This window comes from Brienomyrus brachyistius, unplaced genomic scaffold (assembly GCF_023856365.1).
Source record: "Brienomyrus brachyistius isolate T26 unplaced genomic scaffold, BBRACH_0.4 scaffold69, whole genome shotgun sequence".
In the NCBI taxonomy this organism is placed as follows: Eukaryota; Metazoa; Chordata; class Actinopteri; order Osteoglossiformes; family Mormyridae; genus Brienomyrus; species Brienomyrus brachyistius.
In genome coordinates, this window is record NW_026042344.1 from 993,885 (window position 1) to 1,009,444 (window position 15,560).

The following is a 15,560-nucleotide window of genomic DNA, read 5'->3' on the forward strand; positions in this document are numbered from 1 at the left end:
TCTTTGCAGTCCAAGTTGTACATCTACCAATCTGGACAGCAAATTTACAACCGTTCTGTTTCGGTGGTTATATTTAAGGAATGTCACATTAGTAAATTCACGCTTTACATGAACATCTGAAATGGGCAGAGACAAAATCTGCAGTACAGGCAGACCAATGTCTTTAAAACTCCTTTTTCCTTCAGCACCCTCATACTGCAAAACCTCAATCCAAAGTTCTCCATGTTGTTCATCTCTGTGAAACTGCAACAGGAGAGCTCTCTCCACTGGTTTTCTAATTCACCAAGGGAACAGGAAAGGCCCTCTTTTGGTAGGCTGCCTACTGCAGGTAATCTTACCCGGGGATGTAGCATCTCCAGCTTACTCAAGTGACTCTGGAAGTCGCATTTGATACTGTGTCCAGAAGCAGTCCATGCTGCGCTTAGGAATGACGTCTGTTTCAGTGTAGAATTGACTGTAAATTCCTAGCAAAAAAAACTGCCAGAAAAGTATTGCAAAATTGCTGTTAATCACTGTAAAACCCCCAGCTCCATGGGTGTCCCTACAGGTGGCTGCCCTTTGCTGCCAGGCTTGCTGTCACCTTCGTCTGTGCCCATGTGTCAAGTAGGGCAAAATGGGGTAGGTGAAAATAGAATTTCCCCAAGGGGAGTAACAAAGTACCTTCATTTCATTTAGAAAAGAATTCCAAAATGTCTTTTACAGGTTTTGTCGTATGTAAATTACAGCAATTGTCTTTTTTAAACAGAAAAATAACAATTAACTGTAATCTAGTTTAAAATGTTATCATGTATTCTATTCAAATTATTGAAGTTACCTGGCAACTGGAATTGGCAAATACTATTGATTCCAATGAAACATTTGAAACCACAAAATCACATGAAGAAAACGTACGCTGACCGTTACTGAAACGACCTGGTATCTGTTTCATACCTCACTTTACAACACACAGGACTTTTTTTTAACAATTTAAAGGCACAAGTTATTTTACGTCATGGCCAAGCCACCTTTGCTAGTTTAATGGCAGAAAAATAGTCAAAGCCAGGCGCCTGGTCCACAAGGGATGTACTCAGTCACTGCTGTGTTTATGGTTTAAACATGCTATAAACTAATTTTTTCTAACATTTTCTTTAAGAGCTAGGTGCACTTGCACCTTGGTGGATTGCTATTATATTTGTGGATTTGCCAGGTAGAAGAAAAAAATGCTTCTCTACAGAGATACAGAAACAAATCTGCTTGTACACAATGTGAAAGCGTTTGAGCAGACCATCTACAACAACAGCAGGATTCCACCAAAGTAGAGGTCTGCATTCCCGTAGAATCCATGGCAATTAAGTGCAGGGCAGGACAAACTTTCATTTTTGAATGCAGGAGCACAAGGGAAGTGACTGATATGCTCGCAGTAAAAAGAATGAAACAAGTGCTTTTTGTTATCAAACAATTATTTATTTGCATGAGTAAATAGAAAATTACACAACAAAGTATAGCACGATATCACAACATTACATTGTCTCAAAGCGCTTTAGAGCACCCCCACCCAAAGCCCCCAGTGAGTAAGCCATAGGCGACAGTGGCAAGGAAAAACTCCCTAGAAGGAAGAAACCTTGGGAGGCACCAGACTCAAAGGGGAAGCCCAAACCTCCAGGGGCCGACAGGGAGAGTGAAAAACACACACATCAGATAACTGCAACAGGTATTCTTCTACATATCCTATACATATGCATGGTACAGTGGTTAGCACTGTTGCCTCACACCTCTGGGAACATTTATCCATTTTCTAAAACCGCTTCTCCTGTTCAGGGATGTGGGGATCAATTTGCCTTTTGGAACAGGCGGTCAGATGGATCCCAGAGGCTACAGGCACGAGGCAGGGAACAACCCAGGATGGGACACCAACCCATCACAGGGCAGGCTCACACACACAGATCATTCACACACACACACACACACAAACACACACACAAAAACTCACCATTCATTCACACACCATTCATAAACACCATTCACACACCAGTCACTCACACAGCATTCACTCACACACACACCATTCATAAACACCATTCACACAGCATTCACTCACACACACCATTCATAAACACCAGACACACACCAGTCACTCACACACCATTCACTCCCCATTCACACACACATAGACCATTCACATACACCATATACTCACACACACCATTCACTCACACACGCCATTACCACTCACACTCACTCACACATGCCATTACCTCACACACACCATTCACACACCTGTCACTCACACACACCATTCACTCACACGCCATTACCTCACACACACCATTCAATCACCATTCTCATACACACACACACACACACACACCACTTACACACACCATTCACACCCATCATTACCAAACACACTCACATACCATTGACATATACCACATTCCCATTTGATGTGGACACCTTCACACTGCCTGCTTCTAGATTATTTATGTTCAGGTGTTCCACTAATAATTTGTCCACTTTAGTTCCAGCAATTTCCCAATTAAGAGCATTCAGCTGGAATTCACTGTCTACAACCTCTATCTCCACATCCAAAATTTCCAATTCAAATTCTGAATTAAAACCCCTCTCTGCAGTCTCCTCCAATTTGACCTCTCCAATTTGTATTTCGACAATTTCAAATTTATCATTTACACCATCTAGCTCAAACTGGCAGAGGTCGACCACTACGGCTCCTATTTTCAGCCTGTCTTGGTGGTCATCTGCAGGCTTTATGGAGACTGTCCTTTCATTTAACAGAAAAACCTCTAACCCATGCATGTCTAACCCCTTATCCCTCCCAGGCTGGTTGATGGGTGGAGTTGCTGGGGAGCACTCTCCTTCTTCACCCCAGCAGATGATCTCATCCCACTTGTCCCAGGCTGCCCAATACACATCATCCGTCCAGCTAACTGCCTTGGCAATTGGCTTTCGGGTGTGTGACACGATGGAACGGTCAGCCTGGTCAGAGGGTGATTCTGCTGGGGAGCACAGCTCTTCCTCATCTTCCCAGTCAATCACTTCCATCCACTTGTCCCAAGTTGCCCAGTATCGATCGTTGCTCCAGCTGACAGCTTTTGCAATTCGTTTGTTTCTGAATGAGGAAAAACACACAAGCAATACAATAGAGCTGTCAGTCACTCCTGGCACATGGAATTCAGTTCTGCACTGACACCTTCGCAATGAACAACTGCATTATAGCATAGGAAACTAGTTAACTTTCACATACAATTTACATATAATCAAGAAAGAAGCCTGGAACAATTTTAAATTTTACTAAATGGCAATATACTGATTTTAGTCACCAAACAAACTTTTCAGGTCTTGCTTCACTACTTTTATCTGTGTTTGTTGCAATACATCTGCCCTCTCCTGGTCTGCTGGAATATCATTGCTGTAGGCAGCACCGAGCGCAACCACCCGCATCCTCTTCCGAATGCAACATGAAAGCGCGGGAAAGCGCACGTGCAAAAGTGAAATATCATCTAGACTTTGCGGCACAGGAAACTAGCCGACTTGCACATAAAATTTAAATATAACCAACACAGTAGCCCGCAACAATATTCACTTTATTTAAAAGCAATGAACTAATTTACTCACAAGAGTATTTTGTAATATAGTATCTCATAGAAAAAGTTGATTCTGAAAGGAAACTAAAGGTTTTCTGACAAATGTAGTGGGGTGTACTCATTTATGCTGAGCACTGTATATATATGGTGGTGCAGTGGTTAACACTGTTGCCTCACACCTCTGCAGAGCAGAAAAGCAACGTACCTCGTCATCTTGGTGCAGAAAACAAGTGAAGCTGCGTCTTTCAAACCGGCAGCGTCCCACGTGCCGAAGAGTCAAATGTAATCAAGCAACACGGCCCACACAATTAAATAATAACATCATAATAATTATAGCTCTTGTATAATTATTCTATATATTATTCTATAATTAGAGGAACAGACTTTTATGTCAATAAAATGGGCACGAGGCAGGGAACAACCTAGGATGGGGGGCCAGCCCATCACAGGTCACACTCACATACCATTCACTCTCACATGCACACCTATGGGCAATTTAGTAACTCCAATTAGCCTCAGCATGTTTTTGATTGTGGGGGTACACCGGAGTACCCGGAGGAAACCCCACGAGGACACGGGGAGAACATGCAAACTCCACACACATGTAATCCAGGCAGAGACTCGAACCTGGGTCCCAGAGGTGTGAGGCAACAGTGTTAACCACTGCACCACCATATATATACAGTGCTCAGCATAAATGAGTACACCCCACTACATTTGTCAGAAAACCTTTAGTTTCCTTTCAGAATCAACATTTTCTATGAGATACTATATTACAAAATACTCTCACAAATGTGGGCCATTGATTGCAAACAAGATTTGTTGATTTGCACACACAAAAAAGTGATTTTCCTAACAAATTCACTCAAGCCCATGTTGCAAAAATGAGTACACCCCAATTATAGTCTTAGGAGAAAAGCCACACTTAAGACTACAAAATTCTAATTAACAGGCATTCAACCACAGGTGAGTCTAATGATTCATTTAAGAGGTGTCCAGCAGACAGGTGACTATAAAAGGGCATTACTTAACAAAGAAAAGCCCTTCCCATTTCATGCTGTCAGCAATGGCTCCACATGGAAGAGAAATGTCACAAAATCTGAGAAAGGCAATCATTTCTTTACACAAAAAAGGTGAGGGCTACAAGAAGATCAGCAAAGCTTTACCTATCAGTCAAAATACTGTAGCAAAAGTGATCCAAAAATTTAAGAAAGATGGAAGTGCAACGATCTTACAGCGACGTCCAGGCCGTCCACGGAAGTTAACATCTCGAGAGGAGCGTCTGCTGATGAGAAGGGTTGAAGAAAATCGCCATGCAAGTTCACTGCAGTTAGCTAAAGTAGTAGAAAGCCAAACTGGAGTGACCGTTTCCCGTGACACCATACGGCGCACACTGCAGAGGAATGGCATGCATGGGTATCGTCCACGAAGGAAGCCTCTCCTAAAGCCCATGCACAAAAAAGCACGCCTAGAATTTGCTAGGGCCCATGCGGAAAAAGATGAAGACTACTGGGACTCTATACTCTGGAGTGATGAGACAAAAATCCCTGTTTTTGGAACTACTTGTTTCAAAACTGTATGGCGTCGTAAAGGTGAGGATTTCAAAGAAAAATGCATGGTGCCTACAGTGAAGCATGGTGGTGGCAGTGTCCTTATGTGGGGCTGCATGAGTGCTGCTGGTGTTGGGGAGCTGCATTTCATTGATGGTATCATGAACTCAACAATGTACTGCTCTATACTGAAGGAGACGATGCTGCCATCTCTCCATGCACTTAGTCGTCGTGCACTTTTCCAACACGACAATGATCCAAAACACACATCTAAAGCTACTGTTGCATTTCTGAAGAAGAACACGGTGAAGGTGATTGAATGGCCAAGTATGTCTCCTGATCTGAACCCAATCGAACACCTGTGGGGAATTCTGAAGCGACAAGTTGAGCATCACTCTCCATCCAGGCTCTGAAACAGGTTATTCTTGAAGGATGGAAAAAGATAGATGTTGCAATATGTCGCCAACTTGTTCATTCCATGCCTAGAAGACTTGGTGCTGTCCTTAAAAATCACGGCGGTCATACAAAATACTAGATGTAGTACTTTTTGTTGCGGGGTGTATTCATTTTTGCTTCAACCAATTTGAGTAAAACTGAAGATTTTGTGATCTAAGTTATATTATTAACCTTAATTTCATGTTATGGAGTTAAACAAGTGTTCAATAAAACTCAGCCTTGTGAAAATTTTGGAAGTTATTCTTTTGTTCATTGAGCTACTGATTACATTCGTACTTTTCAAAGGGGGTGTACTCATTTATGCTGAGCACTGTATATGTGTATATATATATATAATTATGGACAAAATATAATCGTGATTTAATGTATCCCTTCTGCTCTTAAAAAAGCGCAATATGTCTGAATGACGAATATGTCTATTGCGTTTTAATAATCTTGTTAATATTTGTTTACCTTTTTTTCTGTAATCACTCTGTTAAAGCAATTTTTAAATCTAGCTGTGAAATTGATGATGCTGTTATTCTGACTGTCTGAACATAAGTGAGGGGATGGATGCACTATTCTATGGAGGCCTCTGAAGAGAATAAATTATCCCAATATTATATTGAGAGAGATGATTAAATCAGAGCTAGATAAGATTTTAACAACTCTGAGCTATTAGTTAAGTTCTTCCCAAATGAGTTTGATGGGCCGAAAGGCCTCCTCTAATTTGTACATTTCTTATGTTCTAAGACATACAGTACTGTGTGAAAGTCTTAGGCAGTCCAAAGAAATGTTTAAAGCTGTTTATCTGGGTAGCAAGTGTACTTTGACTTAGAATAAATGACACAATTTAACATTAGAACATGTGCAAATTAAGAGTAACACAATAAAAACTAGTAATAACTTCTTCTGTTTTCTAAAGCGTTACTGATATCTAGTTGGATGGCTAGATGAACACCGCTTCAGTTCCCAAACTTCTCCCCAGGGGCACCTCAGCCGTTCCATGATTTTGTTAAATTTCACCAACAGCTCAATTAAATAATTAATTATACTGGTTTAAAAAGTCAGTGACAGATTGACTAGCTGTACTGTATGAGGTGTGCTAGTGGCCAAGTCAAAAAATACATGGCTGCACTGGATGGTCGTTACAAATACTAGGATGATTTTAGCAGAGGTTCTGAAATGGCTAAGCTGACACACTTTGACAGGCATAATGTAGCTGAAGTTCAGCCTGTAGCTGAAGACCCTGCCCCACTGCAGAAGTTCAAGGGAATTCTGCTTTTCCTTCTCCATCACTTCCTGGATGGCCTCTTTCGAAGACCTCTTCATGCACACCCTAGCCAGATGCACTGAGAGGCTTGGCTGTGTCTTCTTGCACACGGGGCAGAGCAGGAAATGCCTGCTCGAAGCACTGGGGATAAAATTAAATTAAAAAAAGTCATAAATAAAGATTAGATTTGATTCATTACTTTTAGTTGAATAAAGAAACAGTCCAGTCATCATCAACACTGTTCGTTTCACAGTGGTTTGGATAAATAACATTTGCATATCCTGATGGCTCCTAGACTGAGTAAAGTACATAATCACAGCTATTGAAACATGTTAACTAATTACTTACATTTATATTAAAATAAAATTTAATTAATTAAATTAAACTTAAGCTGCTTCAAAATATTATTTTAGGTTTGTAATGTACATAATCATAGCTATTGAAACATGTTGACTAATTACTTACATTTATATTAAAATAAAATTTAATTAATTAAATTAAACAAGTTGCTTCAAAATATTGTTTTAGTTTTGTAATGGATGCAATTTAAGTTTTAACAATAGCAGTCAGTGGTCAGAGACTTTTGCACAGTGTCAGTAAAGTAGAACAAGTTTATCCACAATTTCTACAGATTCTAATGAAATGAACAGTCCATTATTGGGATGGCTGAGGTCCTTCACGATCTTCTTGGCCTTGGTCCAGCACCGCCTGCTGTAGATTGAGTGCAGGTCAGGGAGCTCGGTGCAGATGGTGCGCTCAGCTGATCGCACAACCCTCTGTAGAGCTCGTCTGTCCTGCATGGTGCTGTTCCCGAACCAGGTTTCCTCCCAGAGTACGTGCAGATCAGTTGCATTGGGGAGTCCATACTGTGATGCTGAGTGAGTGTAGTAGGAGTTTGAGAGATGAAACTCCTGATGATTTACTCCCTCGGCTAACTAACCAGAACAGGATCATACCAATACCAAAATTATAAGTTTATAAATGTTTTTCACTACCCTGATTCATTCAGTTATTTCTGTTTGTTAATTCCACCCCCCAAGCAAATACATAAACAAACAAACAAACAAATATTGAGGGGGGATGTGTCAGAGGTGATAGAATCAGTGGATGAATCTAAAAAAAAAGTCATGATTTTTTTCTCTCCAAAACATAATGCACAAAAGTTAGGTAAGACATTGACATGTTATGACAGTAGCATGATGCAGAGGAACAAACAGAAGGAAATATCAAACTAAACCTGAGTCAATTAGGACTAATTACACTAAATTACGTGGAACACACAAAATACCTAAAACCACTTAATAAACAAACAACAAATATTGCATTAGATAAACTATACTGATGCCTGAGAGAAGTTGTTGTGCAAGCTGCAGCAAGTACGTAAGGCACAGGTGCAGAGACACTACATATAGTGCAAACTAATTTAAAAGTATACAGTACACACAATGATTCCTGAAAAATCAAAATACCGTGGAATACTAATGAAATACTTATCAGGATGATGATGATGATGATGATGATGATGATGATAGAAATAATAAAGAATTAGTTTAAGGTATTATGCAATTGACATGTACAATTAAAAAAGAAATTGCACCAGACATTTCCTGTGGCAAAGAAGGGTTGCTTTGTGGCATGTCGCCGACAGGATGTCATGGGCAGGAGGGTAGGCAGGCAGGGCAGCACAGGCAGAAGGGCTGGCGGGCAGCCAGAACTGTTTTGCCACTGCAGTTTGTTTTACAGTTTCATCTGCATTTGTTTCCCCAAGGTATAACAGCAGCTAATTTATGAACATGCTGCTTTTCAGAAAAGAAGTTTAATTTCCAGGAGCATGACCAGTGCACACATTTAGTGTTGACGGTTCTTTGTAAAATGGATGTCCTGTACTTTTATTGATCTGTCCGTCCGTCCATCCATCCATCCATCCATCCATTTTCTAACTACTTCTGATGAAGTTCCGGGTTATGAGGTATCCTGAAGCCCAGGCAATATGGGACACACACACACACACATAGGGTATACCTATCTTTATGGGGCGAGCTCATTCACATCTATGGGATAAATGCTAACGCTAACTATGACAAGCTTAACCCCCACCCTGCCATAACCATAAGTAACCAAGCAAAATACAAGAGATTTTGCATTTCTAGTTTTTCCATAGCAGTCACAGATTTTTATAAAATAGAGTTTTCCCTTATGGGGACCAGGAAACCAGTCCCCATAAGGGAAAAAAACGGCTATTTATCACGTTATGGGGACATTGTGTCCCCATAAGGACAGGTATACCCGCTCGCACACACACACACACATACACACACACACATGCACACAGATGGATAGATAAACACAGTTACTGTGGATGTCGATCCTGTATTAATAAGACAGAACTGTCATACTTAATAGGATCATATCCCTAGTTCTACATATGCATAATTATATTTAATACAAATGACACTTTAATGTTAATTTCTACAGCTGAACAGAAGACGCTTCAGAGAGTGGTGAGGATGACAGAGAAAATAATTCTCCAGGCTCTCTCCCATCGGTTCAAGAACTTCACTACTCACGTTGCCACAATAGATCCATTAAGATCGTAAAAGATCCCACGCACCCATAAGCTGTTTGAACTTCTGCCCTCTGGTAAACGTTACCGCAGTATGCATTGCAGAACAACCAGATTTAATAACAGCTTCTACCCCCAAGCCATCAGAATACTAAACGCTAATGAACATAAGTTTATGTGAAGCCCTTCTCTCTCTTACTCTCTGTGCACTTTATTACCGCAACTGGTATTAAGTTTACTTTTTATTTATATAGTGCAATAATATAATCAGGAATGGTGCGTGAGTGTGCCCTGCGATGGGCTGGCCCCCCATTCTGGGTTGTTCCGTGCCCCGTGCCCAGTGCTTCCGGGATAGGCTCCGGACCCCCCGCGACCCAGTAGGATAAGCGGTTTGGAAAATGGATGGTGGGATGGATGTATACGTAACTAACAAGGGGACTTTGCGGGTGGTTCAAGAGTATGCCCTAGGTGATACTGCTTCACTGCGTTCAGTTGGCGCTATCTGCAGACATCGTAACACTGTATGGCTCTTGTTCCGAAAAAACATTATCAAAAGAAGGAAAAAAATAATATTTAAAGAAGACAAAAAAAACATCCAAGGGAAAAAAATTTACAAAAAAATTATATCCGAAGAAGAAGGAAAAACATGCAAAGGAAAAAAAAAACAAACTTTGTCCAAACAAACTTGACACTGTTGATTTAAGGACTTCAAGACACTGTAAACACAGCGGGCAGATACCTGTCCACAGTGCATTTCTGCTGATATCTTTCAGGTAAGAGCAGTGCTGATAAATGTCATCAATGAGGTAACCTTTCAAATATGGCAGTTTAAAAAATCTCCTGATATATCATGAACATTGGCTTATCAATAGTCTAAATTGAAATAATTTCTGACATAGGTTTGTTTGATGTTTAATTTTGAGTATTCCATTGGGCTGTGCAAATTAAGTATTTAATTTATAGGCACTGACAAATACTGATTTAACAAATATGTAACCTTTCTACAAAATGAACACTTGTTTGCTAGTTTGAAAATAACAGAATAAACACTGAATATTTTGTAGTTTAATTTAAAGGCACCAACATTTAAACACGGTGAAATCTTTCTTATCCAGAGTTACAATAAAAGCAAATCTGCTGAGACTGCGACTCTGTTCTCAAAACTGTAAGTTCATCAGAGGTGGAGACTTCCAGTCCACAGGGTACAAATCCAGACCAAGATTTTGTTTCAACCAACCAGTAGTATAAGAAGTCACATTCACAGAGCACTCAACTGGTTGGTTAAAACAAAATCTTGGTCTGGATTTGTACTCTCTGGACCTAAAATCTCCAGCTTTGAAGTTCATATGCAAAATAAGCCCACTATTTCACTAAAGCTTCAGGATAGTCTGTTCAATATAGTACTGTGTTCAAAACCAAATACACAAAAAGACATTTTGCAAGCAAATCCAAACACAAGTGGACACATACACCGGTTCACACTACGCCATTCCACACTAATGAATTTACAGCACCACTGGGTAGGAATAAGGCTTGATGCGATAAACCACCTATAACATTATATATCACAGACTTGCTCAAAGAGAAGAGGCGGAAAGCATCAAGGGAAAACTTTCAGAGTGAAGGAACCAAACTGGGCAGGGAATATTGCCCCTCCCCCTGCTTCCCGTGGGCCATAGATATGGGGGCTGAACTCATATACCTGATGTCAGTGTCATGCTGAGAAAAGTTCTGTTGGGCTAAAGAGACGGGAATATGGAGGCTCATGGACTCAGTTCTTAATTAGATTGGCCCACTGGAGCGTCCCGAGGTCCCACGTGACACAGGGTATTTATGTCCCGGCCTCACCTTCTTGCGTGACGCAAGAAATAAAAATAGAATAGAAATAGAAATAAAACTTTATGTAGGTAAACTCAAAACGCCTTCACTAGTCACACTGGCTGACTATCTCAAACGATTATAAAGCAGCATTTTGAAAACTGCTTTTTCTAAATAACAGGTACAACACTTAACTTGGCTTCTGGCCAAATGCCTTTCACAGCTTGGCACTCCAACGAAACGAAATTTGTATTTCCCCCTACCTCGTTGTCCCTTCAGTTCCTTCTGGAACTGGAACAAGAGCCAGACAGTGTTACGATGTCTGCAGATAGTGCCAAACAGATAAGGTGCAAAGACAGACGCAAAAATAAAACGAAGCAATTAGAGCCAACCAGTTGCTCAGATGCTGCTGTAGTGATTGAAGAACTTTTGTCGGAAGTTGACATAATGTCTTTTAACATTTGCTTTCATAGCGCTGTTCTACATTAAACATTTTGAAACGAAGCAGCCGAACTCGTGCCAGCGGTACGAAACGCGTCGAAGTTTCCCGACTCGACGCTGGAAAAGGCAGGGGCCGGACTGACTGTAGGGGGCGTGGCCAGAGACAGCCTGGCCACTGTTCCAAATCATGGGTGCATGTTACAAGTCCGGAACATATTTTAACTTAGTACTAACTTAGCATCATATTTGATCTAATTCGACTGAATATTCCAGGTTTCCATCTCTCATGCATCTGGTGTGACGTGTTTTCAGACTCTCAGGCTTGCGCAAAGAAATCTTACGGCAAGTCTATTTTACACTAGTATAAACGTAAAATCAGCGACACCAAAGGCGTTGGAGTAGTTTGCAAAACCTACAGACTATTTAAAAGGTAACACAACTGTTACATAGGTTTTATATCCGTGTGTCTGGGTGTGCAGACTTGTGGCGAATTGAACGTCTGACTCCGGTCAGCTGAGCAAAGTTGGTAACCTTGGTATTGTGTGTAGGAGATTCGGTATAACTATAATTTCGTTCTCCATTTACATGCCGGAAGTGTCTTTAAGTGTTATGTAGTTTTGCCTGAAACGCAAAAATAAAAGAAAGCAATTAGAACTAACCAGTTGCTGCTGTAGTGATTGAAGAGCTTTTGTCGGAAGTTGGATTCGAACCCACGCCTTACTTCGGAGAACAGAATGCACCTTACTTCGGAAGGCTGTTTACGTTGAGTCGGGCGAATGAGACCACTCGACCATGGGGCAGTTTCCAGTTAAGCCCTAAGGAGTAGGTTAAGTCCAGCCTTGGCTTCCAAGCTGACGTTTTTCTACATATGTGCTTGTGTATCATGGACAGTAAGAGGGGGCAGGCAAGGAGAGAATTTCTCTTTGGTGATCAATAGAGTGTTATTATTATAACGTCTAAAACGTATGATGGTCTGTCGATAAATCAATAACAATATGAATGAAGTCAATGTTTATCTAAAGAAATCAGAATGACAGTATATGTTATTTAACAACCTGAACACAACACGAAACGTTAGCAGTAACATATGATGCTCTGCTGCCTTCAGTGAAAGTCCTGACATAATGTCTTTTAACATTTGCTTTCATAGCGCTGTTCTACATTAAACATTTTGAAACGAAGCAGCCGAACTCGTGCCAGCGGTACGAAACGCGTCGAAGTTTCCCGACTCGACGCTGGAAAAGGCAGGGGCCGGACTGACTGTAGGGGGCGTGGCCAGAGACAGCCTGGCCACTGTTCCAAATCATGGGTGCATGTTACAAGTCCGGAACATATTTTAACTTAGTACTAACTTAGCATCATATTTGATCTAATTCGACTGAATATTCCAGGTTTCCATCTCTCATGCATCTGGTGTGACGTGTTTTCAGACTCTCAGGCTGGCGCAAAGAAATCTTACGGCAAGTCTATTTTACACTAGTATAAACGTAAAATCAGCGACACCAAAGGCGTTGGAGTAGTTTGCAAAACCTACAGACTATTTAAAAGGTAACACAACTGTTACATAGGTTTTATATCCGTGTGTCTGGGTGTGCAGACTTGTGGCGAATTGAACGTCTGACTCCGGTCAGCTGAGCAAAGTTGGTAACCTTGGTATTGTGTGTAGGAGATTCGGTATAACTATAATTTCGTTCTCCATTTACATGCCGGAAGTGTCTTTAAGTGTTATGTAGTTTTGCCTGAAACGCAAAAATAAAAGAAAGCAATTAGAACTAACCAGTTGCTGCTGTAGTGATTGAAGAGCTTTTGTCGGAAGTTGGATTCGAACCCACGCCTTACTTCGGAGAACAGAATGCACCTTACTTCGGAAGGCTGTTTACGTTGAGTCGGGCGAATGAGACCACTCGGCCATGGGGCAGTTTCCAGTTAAGCCCTAAGGAGTAGGTTAAGTCCAGCCTTGGCTTCCAAGCTGACGTTTTTCTACATATGTGCTTGTGTATCATGGACAGTAAGAGGGGGCAGGCAAGGAGAGAATTTCTCTTTGGTGATCAATAGAGTGTTATTATTATTACGTCTAAAACGTATGATGGTCTGTCGATAAATCAATAACAATATGAATGAAGTCAATGTTTATCTAAAGAAATCAGAATGACAGTATATGTTATTTAACAACCTGAACACAACACGAAACGTTAGCAGTAACATATGATGCTCTGCTGCCTTCAGTGAAAGTCCTGACATAATGTCTTTTAACATTTGCTTTCATAGCGCTGTTCTACATTAAACATTTTGAAACGAAGCAGCCGAACTCGTGCCAGCGGTACGAAACGCGTCGAAGTTTCCCGACTCGACGCTGGAAAAGGCAGGGGCCGGACTGACTGTAGGGGGCGTGGCCAGAGACAGCCTGGCCACTGTTCCAAATCATGGGTGCATGTTACAAGTCCGGAACATATTTTAACTTAGTACTAACTTAGCATCATATTTGATCTAATTCGACTGAATATCCCAGGTTTCCATCTCTCATGCATCTGGTGTGACGTGTTTTCAGACTCTCAGGCTGGCGCAAAGAAATCTTACGGGAATTGAACGTCTCACTCCGGTCAGCTGAGCAAAGTTGGTAACCTTGGTATTGTGTGTAGGAGATTCGGTATAACTATAATTTCGTTCTCCATTTACATGCCGGAAGTGTCTTTAAGTGTTATGTAGTTTTGCCTTAAACGCAAAAATAAAAGAAAGCCATGTGTTACCTTTTAAATAGTCTGTAGGTTTTGCAAACTACTCCAACGCCTTTGGTGTCGCTGATTTTACGTTTATACTAGTGTAAAATAGACTTGCCGTAAGATTTCTTTGCGCCAGCCTGAGAGTCTGAAAACACGTCATACCAGATGCATGAGAGATGGAAACCTGGAATATTCAGTCGAATTAGATCAAATATGATGCTAAGTTAGTACTAAGTTAAAATATGTTCCGGACTTGTAACATGCACCCATGATTTGGAACAGTGGCCAAGGTGTCTCTGGCCACGCCCCCTACAGTCAGTCCGGCCCCTGCCTTTTCCAGCGTCGAGTCGGGAAACTTCGACGCGTTTCGTACCGCTGGCACGAGTTCGGCTGCTTCGTTTCAAAATGTTTAATGTAGAACAGCGCTATGAAAGCAAATGTTAAAAGACATTATGTCAGGACTTTCACTGAAGGCAGCAGAGCATCATATGTTACTGCTAACGTTTCGTGTTGTGTTCAGGTTGTTAAATAACATATACTGTCATTCTGATTTCTTTAGATAAACATTGACTTCATTCATATTGTTATTGATTTATCGACAGACCATCATACGTTTTAGACGTTATAATAATAACACTCTATTGATCACCAAAGAGAAATTCTCTCCTTGCCTGCCCCCTCTTACTGTCCATGATACACAAGCACATATGTAGAAAAACGTCAGCTTGGAAGCCAAGGCTGGACTTAACCTACTCCTTAGGGCTTAACTGGAAACTGCCCCATGGCCGAGTGGTCTCATTCGCCCGACTCAATGTAAACAGCCTTCCGAAGTAAGGTGTATTCTGTTCTCCGAAGTAAGGCGTGGGTTCGAATCCAACTTCCGACAAAAGTTCTTCAATCACTACAGCAGCAACTGGTTAGCTCTAATTGCTTTCTTTTATTTTTGCGTTTCAGGCAAAACTACATAACACTTAAAGACACTTCCGGCATGTAAATGGAGAACGAAATTATAGTTATACCGAATCTCCTACACACAATACCAAGGTTACCAACTTTGCTCAGCTGACCGGAGTCAGACGTTCAATTCGCCACAAGTCTGCACACCCAGACACACGGATATAAAACCTATGTAACAGTTGTGTTACCTTTTAAATAGTCTGTAGGTTTTGCAAACTACTC

At 41.1% G+C, this 15,560-nt stretch overlaps 1 protein-coding gene and 1 long non-coding RNA gene across 4 annotated transcripts in view; both read right to left on the minus strand.

Moving 5' to 3' along the window:
• Window positions 1–1,421: 1,421 nt before the first annotated feature.
• LOC125725675 (uncharacterized) lies at window positions 1,422–4,398 on the minus strand. Of its 2 annotated transcripts, XR_007387524.1 has the most exons (3): window positions 3,787–4,398; window positions 2,295–3,106; window positions 1,422–2,234 (listed from the first exon to the last, which is right to left on the minus strand). XR_007387524.1 is itself a non-coding variant. In XM_049002549.1 (2 exons), exons 1-2 carry the CDS (start codon window positions 3,792–3,794, stop codon window positions 2,389–2,391), a joined length of 726 nt encoding a protein of 241 aa, XP_048858506.1. In that variant the 5' UTR covers window positions 3,795–4,398; the 3' UTR covers window positions 1,422–2,388. The 2 variants fall into 2 exon arrangements, 1 of the variants encoding a protein (XP_048858506.1); XM_049002549.1 differs by having other exon boundaries at window positions 1,422–3,106.
• Window positions 1,422–15,560, minus strand: part of LOC125725680 (uncharacterized) — a 206,011-nt gene continuing 191,872 nt past the window's right edge. For both annotated transcript variants that reach the window (XR_007387525.1, XR_007387526.1), the window contains exon 2: window positions 1,422–2,349. This is a non-coding gene — a long non-coding RNA (uncharacterized LOC125725680). The remainder of the gene's footprint in view (window positions 2,350–15,560) is intronic.